Raw genomic sequence first — 22,094 nt, 5'->3', positions numbered from 1 at the left:
CACCCACAGCTTCTCTGGGCAACCTGTTATTTCTCGATGTGCACTGAATCCATGTGACATACTGCTATTTAGAATTTCTTCCTCAACAAGGTGTGGTATTTCTAGATCAATAGCCTTCTATCCTCCATTTCCAGAGTTGTGGCTGAGCTATTCCAGAGCTGGTAGACACAGTGCATCAGTGCACATCCACCTAAGAGTGGCTGCTGTTCTATTATTTGCTGCAAAGGCTCATCTTAGGAGACATAAAGTAGTCGAGGGTCAAATCCAATCATCAAGAACAGTGGAGCTGAGTACTCACAGAATTGTTATATATGCATTCAGACCAGCAAAGCAAGGATGGAGACAAGCAGTCTCATTTTTCACAGTCAGATGAGACTGTTGCATTAAGAGCCCAGCTCTGTTGCAGAAATGCATTCCCTGACAGCCCACAGGGAGTGCAAGGCTTTTCTGTGCCTTTCTGCAGAGATCACAGTGGTATGGGAGGAAAGCCTGTCACTTCCTGCATGTTTATGTTTGTGTAATACATCTGCTAATGAAGTTGCCAGGCACTATGGTAACAAATACAATCATGCTGCTTCAGAGCTCACTTCTGTATAAACCAGCATTCTATGAGCAGCAGAATGAATAAATCCTAGTTTGTATTCCACCTTTAAAACCCACTCCCTACATCCACAGTACAACAGCCTTTGTCTCTGGTTCTGTAGATGCAACCTGTGCTTGGTCTTGCTGGTTGACCTGGTGATCTGTGGGGGCTGGTTGTTCTCTGTCCTGAGAATGAAATTTTACCTCTTTCCCTCAGCCGCAGAACGCCATTGGTATGTTACCCATGCACACATTCACTGATCTTGAGAAAAGCTATTGTGATTTTCACCTTTGAGATTTCTACTTCTGCCAAAAATACAACAGAAAATAGTTAATGGGTTTTGAAGTCACTAGCAAAGAAATCTGAGAGACAGATATGGGCAGAGAGAATTAGTCCACCATTTTATTTATTTCCATATATTGAAAATATATCTAGTCTATTTTGGAACAAATGTGGATCCTAGGAAGAAACCTCTTCTAAGGAGTTTAGGATGATCTTTGAATTTTTCATTCTGTCTTGGTTTGAGACAATTTAATGGAGAATGCTCTGGAATGAGTTGTCTCCCTTTATAGGTTCTAACAATCCCCTTCCACCGATAAGGAACATAGATGAGTAGATAACTGAAGAAGAACTTTACTATGTTTACTAACAAGCAGAACAACAACAGGCAAAAATAACAAATAGATACAAAATTGCTAAATTTCATGGAGTGCCCCCAGAAAAAAAAGAGACCCAAAAATGCTGGGGACACACACACACATACCTGCATCCGCCACGATGGCGTTCTGCAGTCAAGCATGTGGTTCGAAGGACAAAGGGAAGGCTGGTGTCAGTCTTTCCCCCACCTCCTTGCTCTGCCTCCCTGACAGCTAGAGCTCTGACTGATATTCTCTGGGTTAAGGGGCTAGAACTTGCAGAAGGATTTAGCCTTCCTTGCAACAGGAGACTACAGGGCAGGCAAGGCAATGTGGCTGGGCTGGGGCAACTCATGGTTTTCTATCCTCAGGAAAACAGACTACGTTCTGCAGCCTAGCATCCCTGCCTGAGAATCCTCTCATGACATGCATGTTACAGATGAGAAATGCGATGGTTTGCTCTCACAATTAAGGGATGAATATTATGTGTGTGTTAAGAGAAGTTTTATAGATGTAGAGTTATGTCATTGTGAAAAACAAGATTCACTTAATAAATTATAAAAAGTTTAATATAAACAAAAAGACAATTAGGAGACAAAGGAAATAAAGCAAAGGGTTAAAACTGCCGGGTGCCCTTGGTGCCTTGCCAGGAACACACCTGGTATCTTGGGAACACCCTTTTTATCCCATCCTGCTGTGAGGGTTTAATGCATATTCAAACTTTTTCAAGAAGTATTTAGCATGTCCCCTCCCTGGTTCCGCCTATTTAGAACATGCTCTGTATGGTTTTTATTTTTGCTGATCATCATTATTTTTGAATTTGGTTTCCTTTCTTCTGCAAATGGTCAGTGTTGATAACAGTCCAGGCCCCTCATCCTTCCTCTGAGGGCATCTGGGCTTCATTTCTTTCCGCTGCCAACGGCCTGGTCCTGGCTGCTGATAACAGCTTGGTCCTCCCATTGTCTTGCCTGTTGGAGTTATCTTGCCTTGTCCAGATGAAATATATCCCTACCATTCAGAATTCCTTTCTAAGCCTATAACTTGCTAAGAGAGAGAAGAATATAGCAAAAAGCATATAACATTTTTCATAATACTTGCGAAAAGCCAATATTTACAATATGAATTCACAACATTATTGTGGTATGTTGTTTCCACAGTACTCTTTCCCCTCCCCCTTGTATTGTCAAAGGATGGCCTTGATAGTCAAGGCACTTGGGGAGGGCTGGCTTGTTACTAGGAGGTGTGGCATGACAACATCTGGCCTCCAATCAAATTGCAAGGAAGTAGTCTCCACCAATGGATGGCAAAGAGAAGTTGATTGGCAGCCTTTGGGTGGGGCCGGGGGTGGCTGAAGTGACACCAGGACCGTAAAAGGTGGTGCAGCCATTTTGTAAATGAGCACATGGTGGTTTAGTTCCATGCTGCCAGCGCTGCTTTTTCTCCTTTTTCAGTCTTTTATTTTGTTACAATTTAATAAACCTTTGAAATTTTAAAAGTGAGCATTGTCTCTCACAATGCACATGTCCATACTTCAAACTTTCCTGATCCTCTGGACTCAATACAGCAGCATATCTTTATAGAAGTGAAACCAACTATCTCCATTCCCTTTTGACAAATTTGATTGAAGTTGATTAAGATGTTCAAAAATTACGGGAAGGGATTGACTGGCATCCCTCTTACACAGAGTTCATTTCCCTAGTGTTGAGGGTTAGGTTTTCTTTTTCTTTAGGGAATTTTCCTTCATTTGTTGTCATAGAGATGGTGAATGGACTTTGATTTAAAAGACAGAAGACGTAGCCAGGGCTTTGGTATTTCAATGGAACGGTTCTGGGGGAGGGGGAGAAGCACCTATGGTGGTTGGCAGTTTCTTGCCTGGGTGTGAGTCAGTCTTTGCCTAGCTTGGAGGGGAGACTGTTGTGGATTTTGGTGCTGGACTTCTCCTGCTCAGGGGAACTCGCTGCTACATACAGCTGAGCCTTCCTTTCCATTTCTCCTTGCCTTTGGTGGGCCACTGCTCATAGGAGCAACCATTGGAATAGGACTTTTTGGCACCCGCTGCTTTAAGAAAGTCCCTCACCCATCTGCCTGGGCACCTCAGGGGAAAACTGGGTCCCTATCTCCTCTCTCTCCAGAGAGAGAACCTCAGGCCTGCTTACTGGAGCCCTCAACAGGACATGTGAGAGCCAGGGGAAAACAGAAACACCCCTCACCTTCCACCTCTCTCCTCTGGGGGAAACCATTATCCCCTCAGGAGGCGCAGTGCTTCATCAGCTGCCCTGTGCCTCACACGGAGCCAACAGCACCCCTACAGCTGTGGGGGAGTCACTGCAGCCTCTTTGTCTCAATAGGAGACATCAGCGCCCTGCTGCCAGCTGTGATTGTAACTACACCAAAGGGAAAATCGCTTGACAGGAAGAAAAAGTATGCTACTGGCATTTTTTTTCCTGCTTTGTTGTTGTTGCTGCTGTTGTCGTTGATGTTTGTCTGCCTTGTTTTATATTTATATATATATATATATATATCCGTGTGTGTATATAAATATTTATATCTGTTATAAGCAACTCAGGCCCCAGGCAGGAGTGAGTAAATAAAATTTAATTAGAACCCATTAAAGTTGCAAAGCAAAGAGAGGACAGTGCTGGGAGCATAGTGAGGCTTTTTCTGCTCACCACAGGCTCAGCTCATAAAATGGCATCTCTGCCTTTCAGACACTCAAAGTTGCATCAGCGATATTAATAGTAATGAACAGTCCTTATAAGTCCTCCCAGCACTTCCCACAGTCCGTGGCTCTGCCCATATATGTATATTTGGCTTCTCCTGGCATCTGTGGCCTCATCCTTATAGGTAGATTTGTCTCCTCCCAAGGTCTGTCAGCCAGTCCTCCGTGGCTTTCACTGCTGGAGCCCCTCTCACATCTTGGTGAGATGGTGGTGAGATGCTATCCTGATGTTATCCTGATGTTCTCCTGATGTTAGTTAGATGTTATCCTGATGTTCTCCTGCCAAGCCTCCCAGCAACACGGGTCCCCCACTCCCTGCCCCTCCTGCAAGGGGCAATACACACCCTCCCCCAGATGTTCTGACAGCCCTGTTAGCCAGACCTGCCAGGCAGTAACCACAAAATGGGGAGAGGAGGATTGAGGGGCGAACAGAAAAGGGTTCAAAACCAAGCTAGAACAACAAAAGTACCTGTCAAAAGAACTGTAAATCTTAACAGAACTTCTTCTGAATTTATTATACTTAATAACTCTTCCTCATTTGTATGAGCTAATCATGACACCTTATTCATAACATATATATTTCAGTAAAAGTCTGCTATTCCATTTCCCTTATTTTTGCCTGAAAGGCCTGTAATTTCAAAGTTATAATAGTAAAGAGGGAATCATATTTTCCATTCCAGGAAGGTTCCCACCTTCCTTGGCAGACATTTGTCTTTTAAACCAGGACACCTAGTAATCCAGGCTGAAAATGGGTAATGCAACCCACAAGTGGTTAAGTGGAACAGGCAAGAGGGGCAGGGTCTGTAACTCAAGAGGCTTAATGCCTTGGAAGTCCTGAAATTAATACAAGAGCTTGGAGCAAGCTGGTCTAGTGGAAAGTGTCTCTGCCCATGGAAAGGGGTTAGAACGAGATGTGCTGTAAGGTCCTGGCCAACTCAAACCATTCTGCAATTCTGTGATTTCCAAGTAAAATTTATCCCTTTCCAGAGGGCTTGTATCAGCAGATGCAAGATTCTGGCTTGCATTGTTTTAAGGATCTAAACACTGTCTTGGTCTACGTCTGAGCACAACTCCCAAAGTTAGCAACCCCTTAAGGGTTCCTCCTTCCCCATTCTCAGGTGAATGGTGAGGTTTAGAGAGAAATTAAAATGGTTTTCTTCAAACCTGGAAGGTTGTTGGTGTTGTATTGGGAAGAACTACAAAAAAGCAAGAGAAGGAGGTTCTGGATGGGAAGCAGAATGTGTCCAGAAGACACTGATCCACACTTTCAACTGTGTTTGGGGCTTTTTCTACCAGAAGTTGCAGCTCTGTCCAAAAGAAATGAAAGATGGTGTTATTTTTTCCCTGTAAATCAGGAATCCACTATCAGTGAATAAAGGGAAGCCGTAGCTCACAAGATACCTGATAAACTGCATCCCCTGCTCAACTTGAGTTTACATCTCAGTTGGCATTGTGTTAATTGGTTAACTGTTCTGTCTAATAGTTGGAATATAGGTGGAATCATACCAGTCTCTACTTACAGGCATGGCTAAAGGGTGTCCAGGACCACCTGATCTTAATAGACCACATTTCACGTGAATTTCTCATAATGTGTCAATAGGTTTTGGATGAGGTAAAAAACAAATTGTTGGGAGACAGTTTCTATGTAAACCTGATTGGATGGATGAAGGCAAAATCCTTTCCACATAAACTTGGTTAAGCAGTGCAGGACTCCACTCCTATGTTATCATTGTTGTCCTGTTGGTTTAATTCCTGAACCCTTTTTCTTTTTGATCTTCAGAAATGAGTTCAGACCCTGGATAGATGTCAAGCCTGTGAAAGCGATAAAAGCAAAGCCCCAGTACAAGCCACCAGAGGAGAAAATGACCCATGAAACCAGTTACAGTGCTCAGTTCAAGGGGGAAACCAGTAAGCCTTCTCCAGCTGATAACAAATACCTGGAACGCAGAAGAATACGCACTCTCTACAGTGAACCCTACAAAGAACCTCCAAAGGTGAGAAACGTGGCAGAAAGGACACAGGGCCATCACTGCTCCTGGTGGGACATGTCCAGTGCAGTAAGGCTGGGCTGAACACCACTCACTGTCATTCCCCTTATGTGGTATCCTCATTCCAACCAACAGGTGCATCTCGGGATCCACCTTGGAGATGGTGGTGAATAAAAAACTAAGCATGTCCTGGCCATGTGGGCTGTCAGCCCAGAAAGCCAACAGGGTCCTGGGTTGATCCCACAGCATGGACAGGGAGATCAGGGGGGGGATTCTGCCCCACTGTTCCATTCTGCCCCTCTGCTCTGTGAAACCCCACCTTCAGTGCTGCCTCCAGCTCTGGGGTCCTCAGCATGGGAAGGAAATGGATCTTTTGGACTTAGTCCAGAAGAGGACATGGAGATGCTCCAAGAGATGGGCACCTACCTCTGTTATGGAGACAGGCTTGGAGAACTGAGGATGTTTAGCCTGGAGAAGTCTCTGGTGAGACCTCAGAGCCCCTGTCACTGCCTAACAGGGCCCCAGGAGAGCTGGAGAGGGACTTTGGACAAGGGCCTGGAGGGACAGAGCAATGAAGAATGGCTTCACATTGCCAGAGTGCACGGTTAGAAGGGGAAAGAAGAAATTGGGAAGAAATTCTTGGCTGTGAGGGTGCTGAGGCCCTGTGACTGCCTCATGCCTGGAAGTGTCCAGTGCCAGGTTTGAGGGAACTTGAAGCAAGCAGATCTAGTAGAAGATGTCCCAGCCCATGAAGGGGGTAGGGAATGAGATGTTCTTTAAGGACTTTTCCAACCCAAACTGTTCTATAATTCTGTCAGCTCTGGGACAGCTTGAGGGACTTCAAGACAATAGTGCCCTACATCAAATTGTAAAGAAGTGAGGGTAGAGCTGAGATGAAGAGGTTTTTCTGTTGCCATTTCCAATGTGATTGTCCAGGCAGCTTTCTCTTCCTCCCTCCAAAACTTTAGGAGCCCCACATTACATTTTATTCCAGGAGCCAGACATCTGTTAATTCAGAGCATTCCACATATTTTGACAGTATGCACTTTGATCAGGTCGAGAACATGTGTTGAGAAGGGCCTGAGCTGAAATGGCTTCCAGCCTTGTTTTCTAGGACCAGCAGAGGATGTGCATATAAAAGGAGTCAGTCTGTGAAGTTTTGAACAGAGGAAATAAGTTGTTCCCTAAGTTGATTAGTGCTGAGATCTGTGAGGACTGCTCTCAGTCCTCAGGATTGCAGGGTGAGCATGTAAGAGATGAAAGCTTCTGTTCTCCCTTGATTTTTGTGACTGTCCTTTCTATTTTGGGGGTGGAGAAACAAGACATTGTTGTGGAATTTTCTCATGTGCCAATTAGTGTTCTGCACCTCAGGTATCCCAAAGTAATCTTCCTCCATTTTGGGAATGTGTTTGAGGGCAAACAAATAGAGGAATCCCCTCCTTCAAGAAAGATGGAGACTTACAGCAGCCTCTTTTTCCTGAGCATCATTTCTCTGCTTCCAGTCCAGCGAATGACTATCCTCTGTGGGTTTGCAAAACCCTTTCTGAAGTCAGAGAAGGATGCAGAAATTGATAAAATGACTGATAATATTCCCTCTCCTATTCACTCTGCTCTATCCTGATCTGGATACAATGGGCTCTGCTGGCTCCAGAGGCAGTGACTTCAGGGCATCCTGAAAGGAGCTGGCCATCTGCAGCTCAGCATAAGCTCAGCTGCTCCCCTGCCTTTGTGGCAGGGCAGAGATGAGCAGATAAGTAGCATTTGTGCTGTTTCAGATCTAAATCCTGTTTTCCACTTGTCCTTGTGTCTCTCTCCTCTCTCTCTCTCTCTCTCTCCACCTCTCTTTCTCCATCTCTGTGTTGTCATTTTGCCTGTCACCCTCCATGCAGGTGGAAAAGCCTAGCATAAAGCCTTCCAAACCAAAAAAGACCACAACAAGCCATAAACCCCTGAAAAAGGCCAAAGACAAGCAGATTGCATCTGGCCGGGCTGCCAAGAAAAAGAGCGCCGAGACCTCCAACACCGCAAAGCCAGAGGATAAGGAGAAAAGTAAAGAGATGAACAATAAACTGGCTGAGGCAAAAGAGTAAATGTCACTGCACTTTTCTTTCTTTCTCATTTTTTTCCTTTCTTTTTTTTTTTTTTTTCCTTTTGATTAAATAAAGGCCACAAAATTAATTAGAGGCTTCTAATCTGCTTTTTGTTCTGATTGTATTAGAAGCTTTTCTGTTTTATTTCCAAGGAGGATTAGGAAATCCTTGTTTCTGAGGTCAGGTTGTTCTGCTTTGCCTGCACAACATGGCTCTGCACAGAGTGAGGGATGTGAGAATGCATAAGCAGGGTCCTAAAAGATGAAGGTGATGGATCAACAGTGATTGCATTCAACAGCTTGTCCCTTTCTTCGGGCTTGGTTCTTCAGTGCTTTGACAGCATGCAAGTGCCCATTGAGCCATGGTGGGGCTGTGCTCTCATCCAATGAGGCCCTTTTGGGTTGGCCATTGTTGTGCCATCTCCCACTGGTGTCAACAGGTAAAGAGTTTGGAGGCAGAGAGGATCAGGTCCATTCATGATGCCATGGATATGCTGTAAATCCACCAAAATCAATGGTGTGGCCAAGAAGGATTTCCCCTGGTGACAGTGATGGGAATTCTGCTCCAAGAAGCAACAGGGAAGGAGATCCCATGTAAGTAAAGGGCCAAATCCTCTCCAAGGGTAGCTGGAAATACGTGTAGCTGCATCAAGGCAGCTTCACTCATTAACACCACTTGAAGTCCTTGATGTAAAAAAAAAAAAAAAAAAAAATTGGTGAGGGAAGGTGCAGTGAGCAGTGAAAACATTCCAAGCATATGGCAGGTTAGACTAGGTTATCAGCAGGTTGTTCTTCCCTATTGTTTCCCCTAAGTTATGGATCTTGTTAATTATTCCTGTTTTGTTTTGAATCTTGGTCTGTTCTCTTCACTTCTGGGATGCCAATAGGCAGAGCTAGGTTTCAGAAAGTGATTTAGTTTGCAGGCCTGACCTTCCAAGGGGTAGAAAGAAATGTGTCACCAAGGTTGGCTAGAGCTGTCAGCCCCCATTGTGTTTATTCTCCCAGCTGTTCATGTTGGCTCATGAGCATCTCAAGAGGGCCATAAAAAAATTACTGGGATTCCTAGACTTCCTCCAGACAAGATCTCAGGGTTTCAATCATATTTACTCTGCTCTTACTCTAGGAAATCCCCACAACCAGTTTGGAAGCCGTAAATACAGCAGGACCATTTGTCAGTGAGTATGAACTGGCCCAACAGATTGGCATTGCATGCCATAGAATTTGGGTCACTGGATCAGTGGGAGAGCTGTGGTCCCAGTCCAAATTTATGTGCCTAATTTCTGGATTGGGTCCTAAATACATAAGGATTAATCTTTATCCCACCAAACTGAGCTGTTAAACTCTCCCATGGCAGAGTGGCTGCAAGGTAAGATGCAGGGTTCTTGTTGCTTATTTTTGCAGCTCCAAATTTTCTCTCTTAATATGAAGTCCAGCTTGAAACTTGCAGTGGACAATTAGAAAGCATGAAGACAGAAATGGGATAGAGTAGAGAGGTGGTGTGTTGCTGTAGAGGTGGTGGAATAAAGTCTTGCTGCTAGGGGTAAGACCCTAGCAGGATGCTAGGGGTATTTTAGAGATATGAAACTAGCAGAAAAATGGATGAGTTGGGAAGGTGAGGAGTCCTATTTTGGGGGTTACATCCCATTAGAATTGGTCTTTTGGAAACATAAATGAGTGGTGGGCTACAAGGTTGAGTGAAAGTTTCCAATGAGGAGGAAAGCTCTGTGATATACAGGTAGTGACATTTGCTGGCTTTAGTAATGAGTAAATGCCAAGTTCAGTGTATCATGTGATGTGTCCTGTTTGCCTTGCACTAATAGCCTAAACCTTTGAGTATCAGTAAGTGTAGTGTTTGAATTAAGTGATGTATTTCCAAGCTTAGCTTTGTTAGAACTGTGTGCTATGAGCTAGTCAGGTTGTGCATGTGGAAAATATATATTCATATATATAAATACATATATATATTTAAACCTCCACTGTTTAGGAGGAAACCAGGGAAAATCCTCCAGGAAGTAAAACTGTTGAAACATTTGTGAATGTAGGTTTTTTTAATTGGTTGGTTGGTTGGTTGTTTGGTTGGTTGGTTGGTTGGGTTTTCTGTTGTTGTTGTTCGGTTTTTGTTCGTTTGTTTGTTTTTTGTTTGGTTGAGATTTTTTTTATGTGCATGCCACATGGAGATGCTGACCTGTCCATACTGATCATTGCTTTTCTGAGTGCTCAGAAGCCCCTGCAGCACTGCTCAGCTCTGTCTCCAGATCAGCTCGGCAAAAGGCTTGTGTTGAGCTGGTGGAGTGTTGTGCTGCTTGCAGTTCTTCCTACCTGTCACATGAGGGACAACTGGCCAGAGAAGATGAGCTCCCAAGACTTGGTGTGATTCCTTGGCTTTTAAGATGCTTCATGCATCTTCAAACTCCTCAGTAATGTCCTTTCCTACAGGATGTAGCATAAGCTGTGAAGATGATATGTCACAGCAGGCAGAACACATCAGGAAGGCACTAGACAGTTCAAATAGCTCAACACACCAATCTTACATGAGGACAGACCATACAAAACAATTCATCCTATTATTTTTCAGCCCTAAGTTTCACATTTAAAGATACACCACTTTTGCCACTGTTTCACCTGGAATTCAATGAGAATTTAGCCCTTGATTTCAAGGTGAACTAAATTTTGCCCAAGAAACATCACTAAGATGCTCAAATCACCTAATCCAAGCGTCTCCATGATTCTGGAGGAACCGCTGATCATCCAGCTTGGGATGGTTTCTTAATGAAGAGCATCCATCATAGCATTTGAAACATACACAGTGACTGGTCAGAATATAGCTTTATTTTTCTTAAATAAATATGCATATAAATATTTTCCACTTAGTTTCCATAATACATGGAAGGTTTTTTTTTTCCACAATACATGAAATTTTTCCATAATACATGAAGCCCCATGGTAAGGGGCTTGTAACTAGAAGATCTTTATGGTCCTTTCCAACTCAAGCTGTTCCATGAGCCCACTACTCAGCTAGGTGTGAAGTGTTAACCAGTGGTTTTAATTTCCTCTCTAGTGAAGGAACTTTCCAAGAGTCATTGAGCTGCCTATTTTTGACACCTGTCTTTGGGTGGGATGAATGGTCCTTGAAAGGTTTTCTTTGCAGAAAGAGCTTGGGAGACTGGTAAGGGCTGGATGCCTTCCTCTCTCATCAGCCAAATAGGGATAGAAATCCTGGCTTGTGCTCCATGTGCACCACATCTGCAGCATGCATCCAAGCACACACACATATCCAAGCACATGGGCTGGCACTGCATTGAATGCCAGGAACTACAGCAGAGGCAAGCCTCAGGGTGAAATCCTGCATTGCTGTACCTTCCACAGACTCTGTGCCCATCCAACCCAGTCGCATTTATCAGAAAGGAGACCAAATCTCTGCCATTTCAAATTCACTTTGGGCTCTGAACTTGTCAATCCCACTGGGAAACAGTGCTGTGCTGTTATGTGTTTCCACCTACCACAATGCTGATTCTGTTCCACTGCTGATTTGTAGTATTATACTTTTATTGTAAAAAGAAAATAAAGAAATTATTTGCTTTTTACTCTGTGAGAGCTCCTGTGCTATTGCTTGCTTTTGCATTTTCACTGTTGTACTGTTACTCCTTTCTGCAAAATGGTGCTAATTGCTGGCTGAGCTCCTGACTGCTTTGCACACCAACCACCTGCTTCTTCATTTGCAGCACAGCCAGTGCCAAAACCTGGCACCCCTGCATTCCAAGAATTCTTGCCTCTTGGAGGCAGATAGGAAGTGTCTAATTAATATTTTGTGGCCTGGGTTTGGTTGCATATCACAAATTGTCTCTTGTAAACATGTTAAGCATACCTCCTTGTGGTGCTTTTTCATTGTTGATATTCTGATGAAAGTCTCACACACACACACTCACACACACACACACACACATTAATGTACCGCCAATTGATTGTGATGTGCTTGTGATCTTTGCTTGCTCAAAGGGTTCTTTTTCCAATGATAAATAAATGCTGAAGACAAATACCACCTCCTTGATCTTGTTTTCTCAATCAGAAGCACAGTTAAGTGAAAGAAATGTCTATCCAACCAAAATGAGGTTTGTGTTGCTTAGAGTTGCCACTTTCATGCCTGCTGAAGGGACAGCTGGGCTGGCACAGTCTAACTCCCTTTAGGTGGCTGCTAACCTCAGATCGGTCTGGCATGAGCTATAGGTGTTTGCAAATGCAAAGATGGACAGTGAAGTCATCTGGATGGTGAAACTTTAATTTTCTATATAAAATATTTTTGAGTTGAGGGTCTGTGCAGTGCCTTGCTCATGTCTACCTTGTACTGGCTTAGGGAACAGAGACCAAATGCCATCAAGAGCTGGAGGAGGGTAGATGATGTGTATTTACCAACGTTAATTACACATTTTTCAGCTGCCTACAGCTTTTGTTTTCTCTCTAAACCAAACCTGAAAAATCTGGTCTACTGGAAGGTGTCCCTGCTCATAGCAGGAAATTGGAACTAACTGAGCTTTAAAGTCCCTTGCAGCCCAAACCTTTCTATTGTTCTGTGAAAAACACTTCCAGTGCACTGCAAACCCAGCCCCTGTTGAGCAAGTGCTTGGCAGAGTCTGTAGAAGTGTAAAGCAGTGATTTTTTATTAATGAAAGTATTGGCTATCTGGAGAAAATGTCACTTGAGAAGAAAGCATGACTGAGGACACAATTTTATTTTGAATTGTGAACCCTAATCTTAGGGTGAACCTTAATCTCTTTTTTCTTTTAATTAGCCCGCAATTCCAATTTTTAATCATGTTTTTTCCTTTAATATCCCCACCTAACTGAAGAAAATTTTTGTATTTTTGAGCAACCTGGTCTAGTGGAAGGTGTCTCTTCCCACAGTATGGGGTTTGGAGCTAGATGGTGTTTAAGGTCCCTTCCAATCCAAACCATTCCCTGATTTTGATTTTGAATCTTCTCTTCCACCTCCCCCTCCTCTCTGTTGACACCCATGGACCACCAAACCTTCTTTGCCTTCCTGTTCATAAGGGTGCTATTTCTCATCCCTGCCTGGTTTACAAATCACTTTCTGAATTTATTCCACTTGTGACCACATGTGACCAGTGCTGCTTTCTGATGTCCTTTGTATCAGCTTGCCTTCCCTCTCCCTTCCCCACCATTTTCATCCATTCATCAGTTACACCTGCCTATATGATTTTGGGAGTGTTTCAGCTGGGTTGAAGGTTGCAGGATTTATCATTTCACTCTCTTACAGCTGGTAGTGGAGAAAATGCCCATTTCTAAAAGGTTGATTATTATTTGGGCTTATCTGTGACAATCCATGATAGGCAACAAAGTGCTTCCCCCATGACACAAAGGTATGGGGTCTTTTCCATGCTGCAGTCTGGATAGGTAATCCATCTGATCCCTGCAGCTGCCCAAAGTGAATGCTGGAAAACATGCCTTCCCTGCCCTGTTAACCTCTGAACTCGCTCAGCCTTGCAAAGCCCAAACGTAGAAAGGGGCAGGATGCATTTCAAGGGAACAGTGGGACCTTCTGGGCTAATGAAAGGCCTGGACTCCCTGGTGTTTAACCATCACTACTGAACCCACTGGTGCTGACTGACCCCTTAATCTTCTCCAAATCACTGGTGACTGGCACTGCCCACCTCTTTACAAGGGATGTGCTGGAGGGCTTCACTGAAAATGAAGTGCTTTGTCTTACAAGAGCATTTAGTATGGAGGTGTGGAGGCACTGGCTGGAGGAGTCTTTGGCAGTGTTGGCGTCTGGGTGAAGTGAACAAGGAGGGCAGACAACAAATGGAATTTTGAAAGTCGAGTCTCCCTCTCAAATACTTAATAACAGAGTGTCTTAGAGTTTTTTTTTCCAACCTAAGTAATTCTGTGATTAGAGAGTGATCAGAGGCTTTGCAGAGGTGTCGCTTTGACTGCCATGAGTAGTCTCATGAGAAGTTGCCTCCCAGCGTCCAGTTTTACTGAGCTGCTTTTTGAATACATTGTGTCCATTCATCTAGGATCCTTGTGCATGGGTGGATGAAGAAGTTTTTCCTTGACACTCTCCATCCTTCCATTTCAGCTTGGGCACAGAACTGAGGTCCTTTGAAAACCTCAGTTATCATTTTTACATCCCTGACTGGTAAAAGGATGTTTCATCAGCTGACATATCAGCCCTTATACAAATGCATGTCATGATATTCTTTTGATTTAGGATTTATTTAGAGATGTGCCAGTGCAGGAGAGAAAGAGACTTTTTAAGAAGATGCTTCTGACATGGCTTGTACCTCTCAACATCCAAAGAATAACAACCATCCCCAACAGTGACATCAGATCAAGAAGAGAAGACAAACAGAAAGGAGAAATTCCTTAGTATAAACATGATGATATGGATGTGCTCAGCTCTAAGAACAATGTCTTTTCCAAATTTGGAAAATATTGTGATGTTCAGACATAGGCTTCTGCTCTGCCTTGTTCCAGCAGCATCATGGTAAGTTGGATTCTTTTGGGGAATTGGCACCTCACTTCCATTTGTCCTTATTCACCTGAGCTTTCTGGGTGGACAGCAGTTCCACTAATGCCACTTAGTCTACTCCCAAGCTCAGGGGTGTGTGATGAGGGGTAACACAGCTCTGACTACTTCAGAACAGGTCTGTCATTAACTCTGAATTGCTTGTAAACACTCTTAATTTCTGTTGCAGGGTGCCTGGGGAACAACTGCCTTATCCTGGCTGTCATGACAAGGACATGTGAGGCAAGAATAAAAGAATCCTACTAGTGCATTGAAGGCATCTTTATGCTTTCGAAAATGCCAGCTTGCCCTTCAGGCAGTCTACTCCATGGAAGCCAACGACAAGGACCAGTCACCAAAAAAATGATGGATGGTAGTGGCAGATCTTAGTGATATGTGAGAGCCCTGACTGCTTTCAATGTGTTCAGTGGTGTGAGAAATGGGAAAGGGAAAGCATTTCTGAACCCTCCTTGTTGTCCTCTGCCTACCCCAACCTAGCCTGTGGCATATGCAACAACCCCAAGGCCCAAAGAAAGCTGGATGTTCACATATCTTCTTGGAGAATCCAGTGTGTCCTCTCTAGCTCTGAAAGAGGTCTGGAGAACTGGGTCTCAGCAAAGAGTGAGGAGCACCCTGCATGGCACAGGTGGAGGGAAGCTCACCATATGATGGGTGGAAGGTGGGTCTGTTCTTGTCAGTTAACAACACCCGTAAGCACTTCATGGTTCCAGTACCAGATGGTGGAGGTAGGGAGATCCTGAGAGCAGACCCTGCCCATTGGACTGACCTGCTCCTCAGGATTTAGTACCCAACTGAAGACAAGTTCAGCTGCAGCCGCCTTGTTTGGACCCAAGAGATTTTCCCTGAGAAGCTGTGGCTGCCCCATCCCTGAAGTGTTCAAAGCAAGATTGTACTGGAGTTGGGAAAACCTGGTCTAGTGGAAGGTCTCCTTGTCCATAGCAGAGGGGTTGGAACAAGAGGATCTTGAAGATCCTTCCCACCCAAATAATTCTGTGATCCTGTGATTTATCAGCAGGGACACAACCCCTCAGTATACCCTGAATTTAATGAAACAGATAATGCTTTGGAGCTGCACAAAGGACAGTGAATGTCTTTGCCCTCCTTGCCCTTGCTCTCTCCCCTCTCCCCAAGGTTCACTGCTGATCAGAGATCTCTCCCTGTTGGCTCCTGCCCTTCCAATGCCCTCACCTCCCCATCTGACCCCATTTGCCTGCCACAACACCATTTCTTCTTGCCTTCAGAATAATTTCCCCTCCATCCTCTCTGCCAGCTTTTCTGTGTCCATCCCACAGCTGCTTCTTCAGTCTTTGCTTTCTCCCACCCCTCCCCCTCCAACACCTTTCCCCTCCACATCACCCCAGATACCCAGCTCCAATAAGGACCTTCTCCTTCCCATCCTCTCTCAGTTACTGTCTCATGTCCTGTCTCTCTTAAATTGGAAGCCTTTTTCTTTGCCTGTACTGTGTGATATCACTCACTGCTTGAATAAATGATACCTCACCTACCAACTGCCCCTTCTATCTCTTTTCTTGGTGTGACTTCATTAGATGTGTCTGCAAGTGTGTCTGTCCTGGTGGCCAGTCTTGCTTCTGCAGATCTGTCTGTCTTTTAGGATGACACTGCTTATGCTTTTGTCCTCTTGTACCTTTGTTTCCTTTTTTTTACAGCCACGGGGACAAGCTTTGTTATCAGTGTAGGAGCCTGGCACATTCAGAGCTGCAGGATCTTCTGTCCCTTGCTATTCTGGTGCATCTGATAAAGAGGTTGGCCTTTCTCCAGCTTCTTGCAGAGATGTCCTGTGCTGCCAGGTGGCTCAACAAATGCAGCTGCTGAGGAAAGTGAAGGAGAAATCTTGTAGCCCAAAGCAGAAGCAGCTGATGGTAAAGGAATGACGTTCCACTCTAAGAGGAAGCAGTTGGCAGAGATACTTCAGTGGAAATACAAGCAGATATATGTCTCAGGGGAATCAGCAAAAGATGGCTTAGCATGTTTCAGAGATGGATGCCCAGGAGGCATCTTGTGGCTCAGAAGGTGCCCTGGATATCTGCTTCCTTTATCCCAGGCAAGATGAAGGACCACCACCTGCCTGTGGTTCCTTCTACCTGTGAGTACATCAAGGACCCAGTTGTGACCCAGTCTCAGATAGCTCCTTGCTACCTCCTTGTCCTAATTTATTGCCTCAAAGTGCTAGTTTGGTTGGTGCTGGCTGGAGCTGTTGATGCACATGAAGATAGTACTTCTTCCCAAGTGCTCCTTATAAACATGGAAAGTTACAGGAGCAGCTTGGTTCCTCTACCCTTACAGTGACCCTCCCTGCCTGTGGTGTGACACCAGCCTGCCAGAAAGCAAAGGAGACTGGTCATGCTGAATGAGCTCAGAGCGTGGTCATCAGCCTGATTTCATGGGCCATCTGCAGGAATTAGGTCTGAGGACTTAACGAGAGGCAAAACTGAAGTGGTTTGGTGGACATGTATGGGAGAGGGATCAAGTCCCCTGGGCCTCCCTCAGTGCAAGAGCAGACAGAAGAGATTAAATGTGTGGAGAGCTCAGATATTCAGTGATGAGCCTGGAAATGCCATCTAGAACAAGCAAGACTTGCAGCTGGGTTGTGCCTGACATCTCCAGGCTGCAGGAATTTTGGTGTAGGTGCTGGAAGGAGGCATTGGGAAAGAGGATCAATCACTTGATGTAGGTGTGTCCTGGTTTAGGGCAAATTTGGGAGAACAACACAGTCCAGGAGCAGCATGCAGGGGGAGCAAGTGCTATTTTTGAACACAAACTGTACATTTCTTCTTCCCCACTCTTCACTCTCAGAACCAGTCTTACAGGTGCAGAACTTTGTATGTAACATAAACAAGGCGACTGGGCATACAAGCATAAAGTCACCCCAGGACAAGGTGATATCCTCCATCTTTTCCTATGTGCCACCATGACTTACTTCCACCTGCCTTGCTTCCACAGTGCTGCTGCCTCCTCCTCCAAGCTGTAGATTTCACCAGCAAAAAAGCACTGAAAAAAAATCTCAGCTGCAGTTTTAGGGGCTGAGTAGTGTTTAGAACATGATACCTCCATGCTGCTCAGGTCCTCATCTGACTTGGAGGTATGCAGAAGTCTTCTAGCATCTAGATTTCTGCTATCAGAGCTCTGTAAGAGCTGGTTTGGTTTGAACTCCAAAGGGCTGAATTCCTTGTTGCTCATCCCACACCTACATCAGGCCAGATTTAACAACCTGACACTTTCTTCTTCTCACCTTGCTGGACCCAAACAAGTGCACATCTCCAGGTCTCATACCTTTGCAAGGACAGCAACCCCTCTGCTTGCTGAGGTATACAGTAAGGCTGAAATTCTGTACTTCCCTGATGTGATTCACAGTGATACCTCTACTGCTTGATGTGCCTTTTCCAAAGAATGCACCTGAGACCAATTATAAACTAGCATGTCAAGACCATTTTTCAGGACAAAAAAGGCTTGTAATTTTGTTGCTGTTTTGTAAAGACAACAAGTTTCAGTGCACAAAGGGCAACACAGCATTTGGAAGACAGAAGTGACTTGTCATAACCTACTACAATCTAACTGGGAATTGCATTTGCCCAGAAATCAATGGCTTTCTGTCTTCTGAGGAATATGAACCTGCCAATGTCCTCCTGGATAAGGGCACTAACCAAAAGGTGGTTCCTCCACAGACAAGAGCTGTCTCCTTGCCTGAATTCTCTGGGAAAGAAAGGACAGATTTCTCATGGCTTTTTTTCTTTAAAATGTTCCTTCAGCACCCAAGTTCTGTGCCTGAGGCTGTTTCTGAGCTACTGGTACGAGGATTCCTGCTGCTCCTAGTTCTCTTAAAGACAACTTTTAATTTTCTCTGTGCCTTTACAGACTCGTAACAGCTCCCAAATAGCTAAACTGCTTTAAATTAAAGTAATTTTGCAGAAGACAAGTTATCGGATCATTTTGATATGAGGCCACCAAAACTTGAAGATGTGAATTCATAGAGGAACAGGGATGAGATGTGAGCAGGTCCTCCACATCTCTGAGGAACAGGATAATACTGCTGGAGCTGTCAGAGGCAAGTTTAGACCCAAGTCACAAAATCCCAGCTCCATGTGGTTATACCAGGACCAACAAAGAGGAGATGATGCTATGTGTGCTCATGGGGCACATGAACACCCCTGATTATTTCCAGACACCTTGTGCTGCCTCTGGGAAATGAACCCCTGCTGAATTTCATACTCTTTTTCTGCACCTCTCTCAGACATAACAGGAGGAGAAATCTGTCACCTCCAATTCATCTCTTCTACATTTCTCACCTTCTCACAAAACTAACCCGACAATTTGCCATCAGCAGCCCTCATGAGGGCAAAGATCTCAAAACTTTCCTCGCTTGGCTTAAATAAAGATCATTCATAAAAGTTATTGCATGTGTATTGGGGCTTGTTATGTTTCAGGATCAGGCTTTCCTTTCAACTTTCCAATTTGCACACTGCCAGCTCACTCTTCCCAAGGCTGGTATACCTAGGACTAGACCTCACTGTGCAGCCCTGAAGAGAACAGCCACAGTTATTCTCAGCTGGGCAAGCTCATGCAACTCCAGGGGAAAATATTGTAATTACCTACCGCTCACACTCCTTCCATTTTAAAACAGGTTTGGATGGAGAATCACCCAATTGTCTATATTCATGCAAACAAAGAGGAAGCCAAGGGATGAGATGTGACATAGTCTCTTTCTCTCCTTAGGCCTGAAATCCATGGCTGAAGAATGCACACAGTCATGGGAAAAGAGACAGCAGATTAAAAGGAAGAACATACATTGCACGCTTTTTGACTGTCTCAACAGGTACCATCATTTGGGACCATCCCAGTTGAACCTGGATCATCATGTACACACTGGCACCTGAGATCATACCCCATAGTTCCTGCATCCTCCCTCACTAAATGAGGTGTGACAATGTGCTCGGTATCTGGAGTAGTTGCTGATGGCCTTCAAACTGCAAGTGCAGGTGCCCTTGGGCACCACTTCCACCGGCAAGGATGTGCAGGCATCTCCAGCCTCCTCCAGTGACCAGGCAATGGGTCCCATCCTAGCAGATAACTGCATCAGCAGTATGGACCTGGTCTACCCTGACAGTGGGGCATCTTTCCAAAGAGAAGCTGCTCTGCTTTTTCTCCCTAATCCTTTGATGTACAGTGCTGGGCTCACCTCATTCCCATAGGAACTACTGGGCTGAAAGAACTCATCAGATTTCCTACCAACCTCTGCCAACAGCTTCTGGCAGCAAATGTCTCTTTGTAGTAAGCAAAAAGAGCAAGTTGAGGGTGAGTATTTGAGAGACAGATGTCCTTCCAGGGCTCTTCTCATGGTCCTGTCCCACAAGCCTCTCACACAGAAATGGTTTTTCTTGTGTCTGGGTTGGGCTGATTTAATAGATGAAGAAAATGGTAACCAGCCACTCCATGGTGTCAGCCCCTCCTTCCCTCTAACCTGGAACCATTCCCTCCAGAAAAATGACGCAAGACTGGGGTACAAATGGGGATCTCCACAGTCCCTTGATGAAACCACCATGTAAAGCTGCTCATTTTAAATCTTAGCAGGCTTTTTGTGCATCATCAACCACTTTATGCCTTTCTGCACCCTCAGAGACCCGTTCCCATCCATCCATCCATGTCTCTCCTCATCCCCAGAGATCCTCCTCCTCTTTCCTAATGAAGATTGATTCCCTCATTCCCTACAGGTCTTTCCTTTCCCATCCCTCCCTCTGTGCTTTCTCAAGACCCAGCCTTCTTTCCAACACGTCCAGAGCTTTTACTGGCAGCATCTACCTTAACTCCAGGGTGCCTTTTTTCTTTTGTGCTGCCATCCAAGACTCTCCAGGTGACCCTGCCAGGCATCCAGTATCTTGGTGTCACCATCACCTCCTCATGTTTTCTGGAGGTATCAAGCAGAAAAGGGGTGTTCTCAAAAATTGGGAGTTAGTGTATGTTAGCTGTGCTTATTTTCCTGCCAGCTGTTTTAACAGGTTCCAGAGGCTTCCTGAGTGGCACAAGAGCTCAGCTCAACTGTGACAGGGCTTTTGTTACCTGTCATGAGGGAAACAAACTGCTTCTTTGTGAGACAATTTTACAGCAAGGTGTTTGTTTGATGCAGGTTATAATCAAATTGCAAGCATTTTTTGTAGCTGATGGTAGACATGATCCTGGTCACAGTTAAAACAAGGGCTGGTCAAAAAGCCCAACCCAAGCCCTCACAGGTTTTGTGGACATCCATGGCTTTTGGACCAGTTCCTTGCAGGGAGCAGAACCACTCACCAGCCAGCCTGAGGACATATCAAATGTGTGGTTGCTTGGGGAACACTCTAGAGAGCCATTAATGGGGAAAAGTCCAGCTCAGGGGTGGCATTTTTTTGTCATGGGCCAGCTGATTGCTCTGATAGCTTTGCAATGATGCTCTTTCTCTGCTTTCCAGGACCCATGAAAAAAACACTGGTGCTACCGACCAAGAACCTTAGTGCAGGATGAACTCACGTGAAGTCAGAACTTCGGTCTGAGCAGCGGCTGAAGCAAATGTATAGTTCGCATGAAATGTGTATTGTCTGGCTGGCATAAAATAAAGCTGATGATGAGAGCTGAATGACAACTTCTATTGTCTCTCAAGCACTTTGAAGTTATTGTGTGATGCAGTTAGCATGTCTGTGCCTTGATTTATGTATAGTAAAGTTACAGAAAAGAATGGGTCCAATTCTCCCTTTATTCATAGATGGGAAGCAACACTGGTTTTAAAGGTCTCTGTATTTTACATGGGCAACAGAGAGATAGATGCATATCATCCATAGCTTGTGGAAATACCACACTAGATTTCAGAGATTAGGCCAGAATCCAAGCTGATAGAAGCAACAACTCTCTTCAAAGATCCTTGGAAGATTTCATGCACTATAAATTTTTAATAACTGACTGTGTTTATCCAATCTTGTGTTTGGATATTGCCAAGTGAGGCACACCTTGTGCAACATCTGGCAGATCCCCCTGTCACTGCGCTGTAGCCACAAATATTTCAGACCTTCTGAGGCTGCTAATATTCAACTGATTGCAAATTTGGGTATCACTTAAGGCAAATCATAGAATTGTTTGGGTTGGAAGGGACCTTATAGATCATCCAGTTCCACCGCCCTGCCATGGGAAGGGACATATTCCACTAGACCAGGTTGCTCCAAGCTCCATCCAACCTGCCCTTGAAGACTTCCAGGAATGAGGCAGCCACAGCTTCTCTGGGTAACCTGCTCCAGGGTCTTGCCACCCTCACTGGGAGGAACTTCTTCCTGATATCTAACCTAAATTTTATTTCTTTCAGTCTGAGCCCTTGTCCTGTCACTACATTTCCTGATGCAGAGTTCCTCTCTGTCTTCTTTGTAGACCCCTTCAAATACTGGAAGATGTTCTGAGGTATCCAGACAACCTTCTGTTTTCCAGGCTAAACAGCATCAGCTTTCTCAGCCTGTCTTCTTAGGGGAGGTGTTCCTTATCAAATGCTGGACAAGACATCAAAACT

At 44.7% G+C, this 22,094-nt stretch overlaps 1 protein-coding gene across 3 annotated transcripts in view; it reads left to right on the top strand.

Annotated features, from left to right (window-relative positions):
* Window positions 1–21,279, top strand: part of MAP6 (microtubule associated protein 6) — a 47,301-nt gene extending 26,022 nt beyond the window's left edge. Inside the window, exons 2-6 of one of the 3 annotated variants that reach the window (XR_001524209.3) lie at window positions 5,718–5,931; window positions 7,815–8,011; window positions 14,240–14,515; window positions 14,727–19,867; window positions 21,015–21,279. Coding sequence is in view for 2 of the 3 variants with exons in the window: in XM_033518176.1 (XP_033374067.1) it covers window positions 5,718–5,931; window positions 7,815–8,011; window positions 14,240–14,300 (472 nt within the window). In the remaining variant the exon portion in view is untranslated. Of the gene's footprint in view, window positions 1–5,717; window positions 5,932–7,814; window positions 8,012–14,239; window positions 19,868–21,014 lie in introns of those variants that run through there. The other 2 variants (XM_015643655.3, XM_033518176.1) reach the window with 2 other exon arrangements.
* Window positions 21,280–22,094: the final 815 nt, after the last annotated feature.

Source organism: Parus major, chromosome 1, assembly GCF_001522545.3.
Source record: "Parus major isolate Abel chromosome 1, Parus_major1.1, whole genome shotgun sequence".
Lineage (NCBI taxonomy): Eukaryota > Metazoa > Chordata > Aves > Passeriformes > Paridae > Parus > Parus major.
This window is presented reverse-complemented; position numbering and strand designations above follow the sequence as displayed.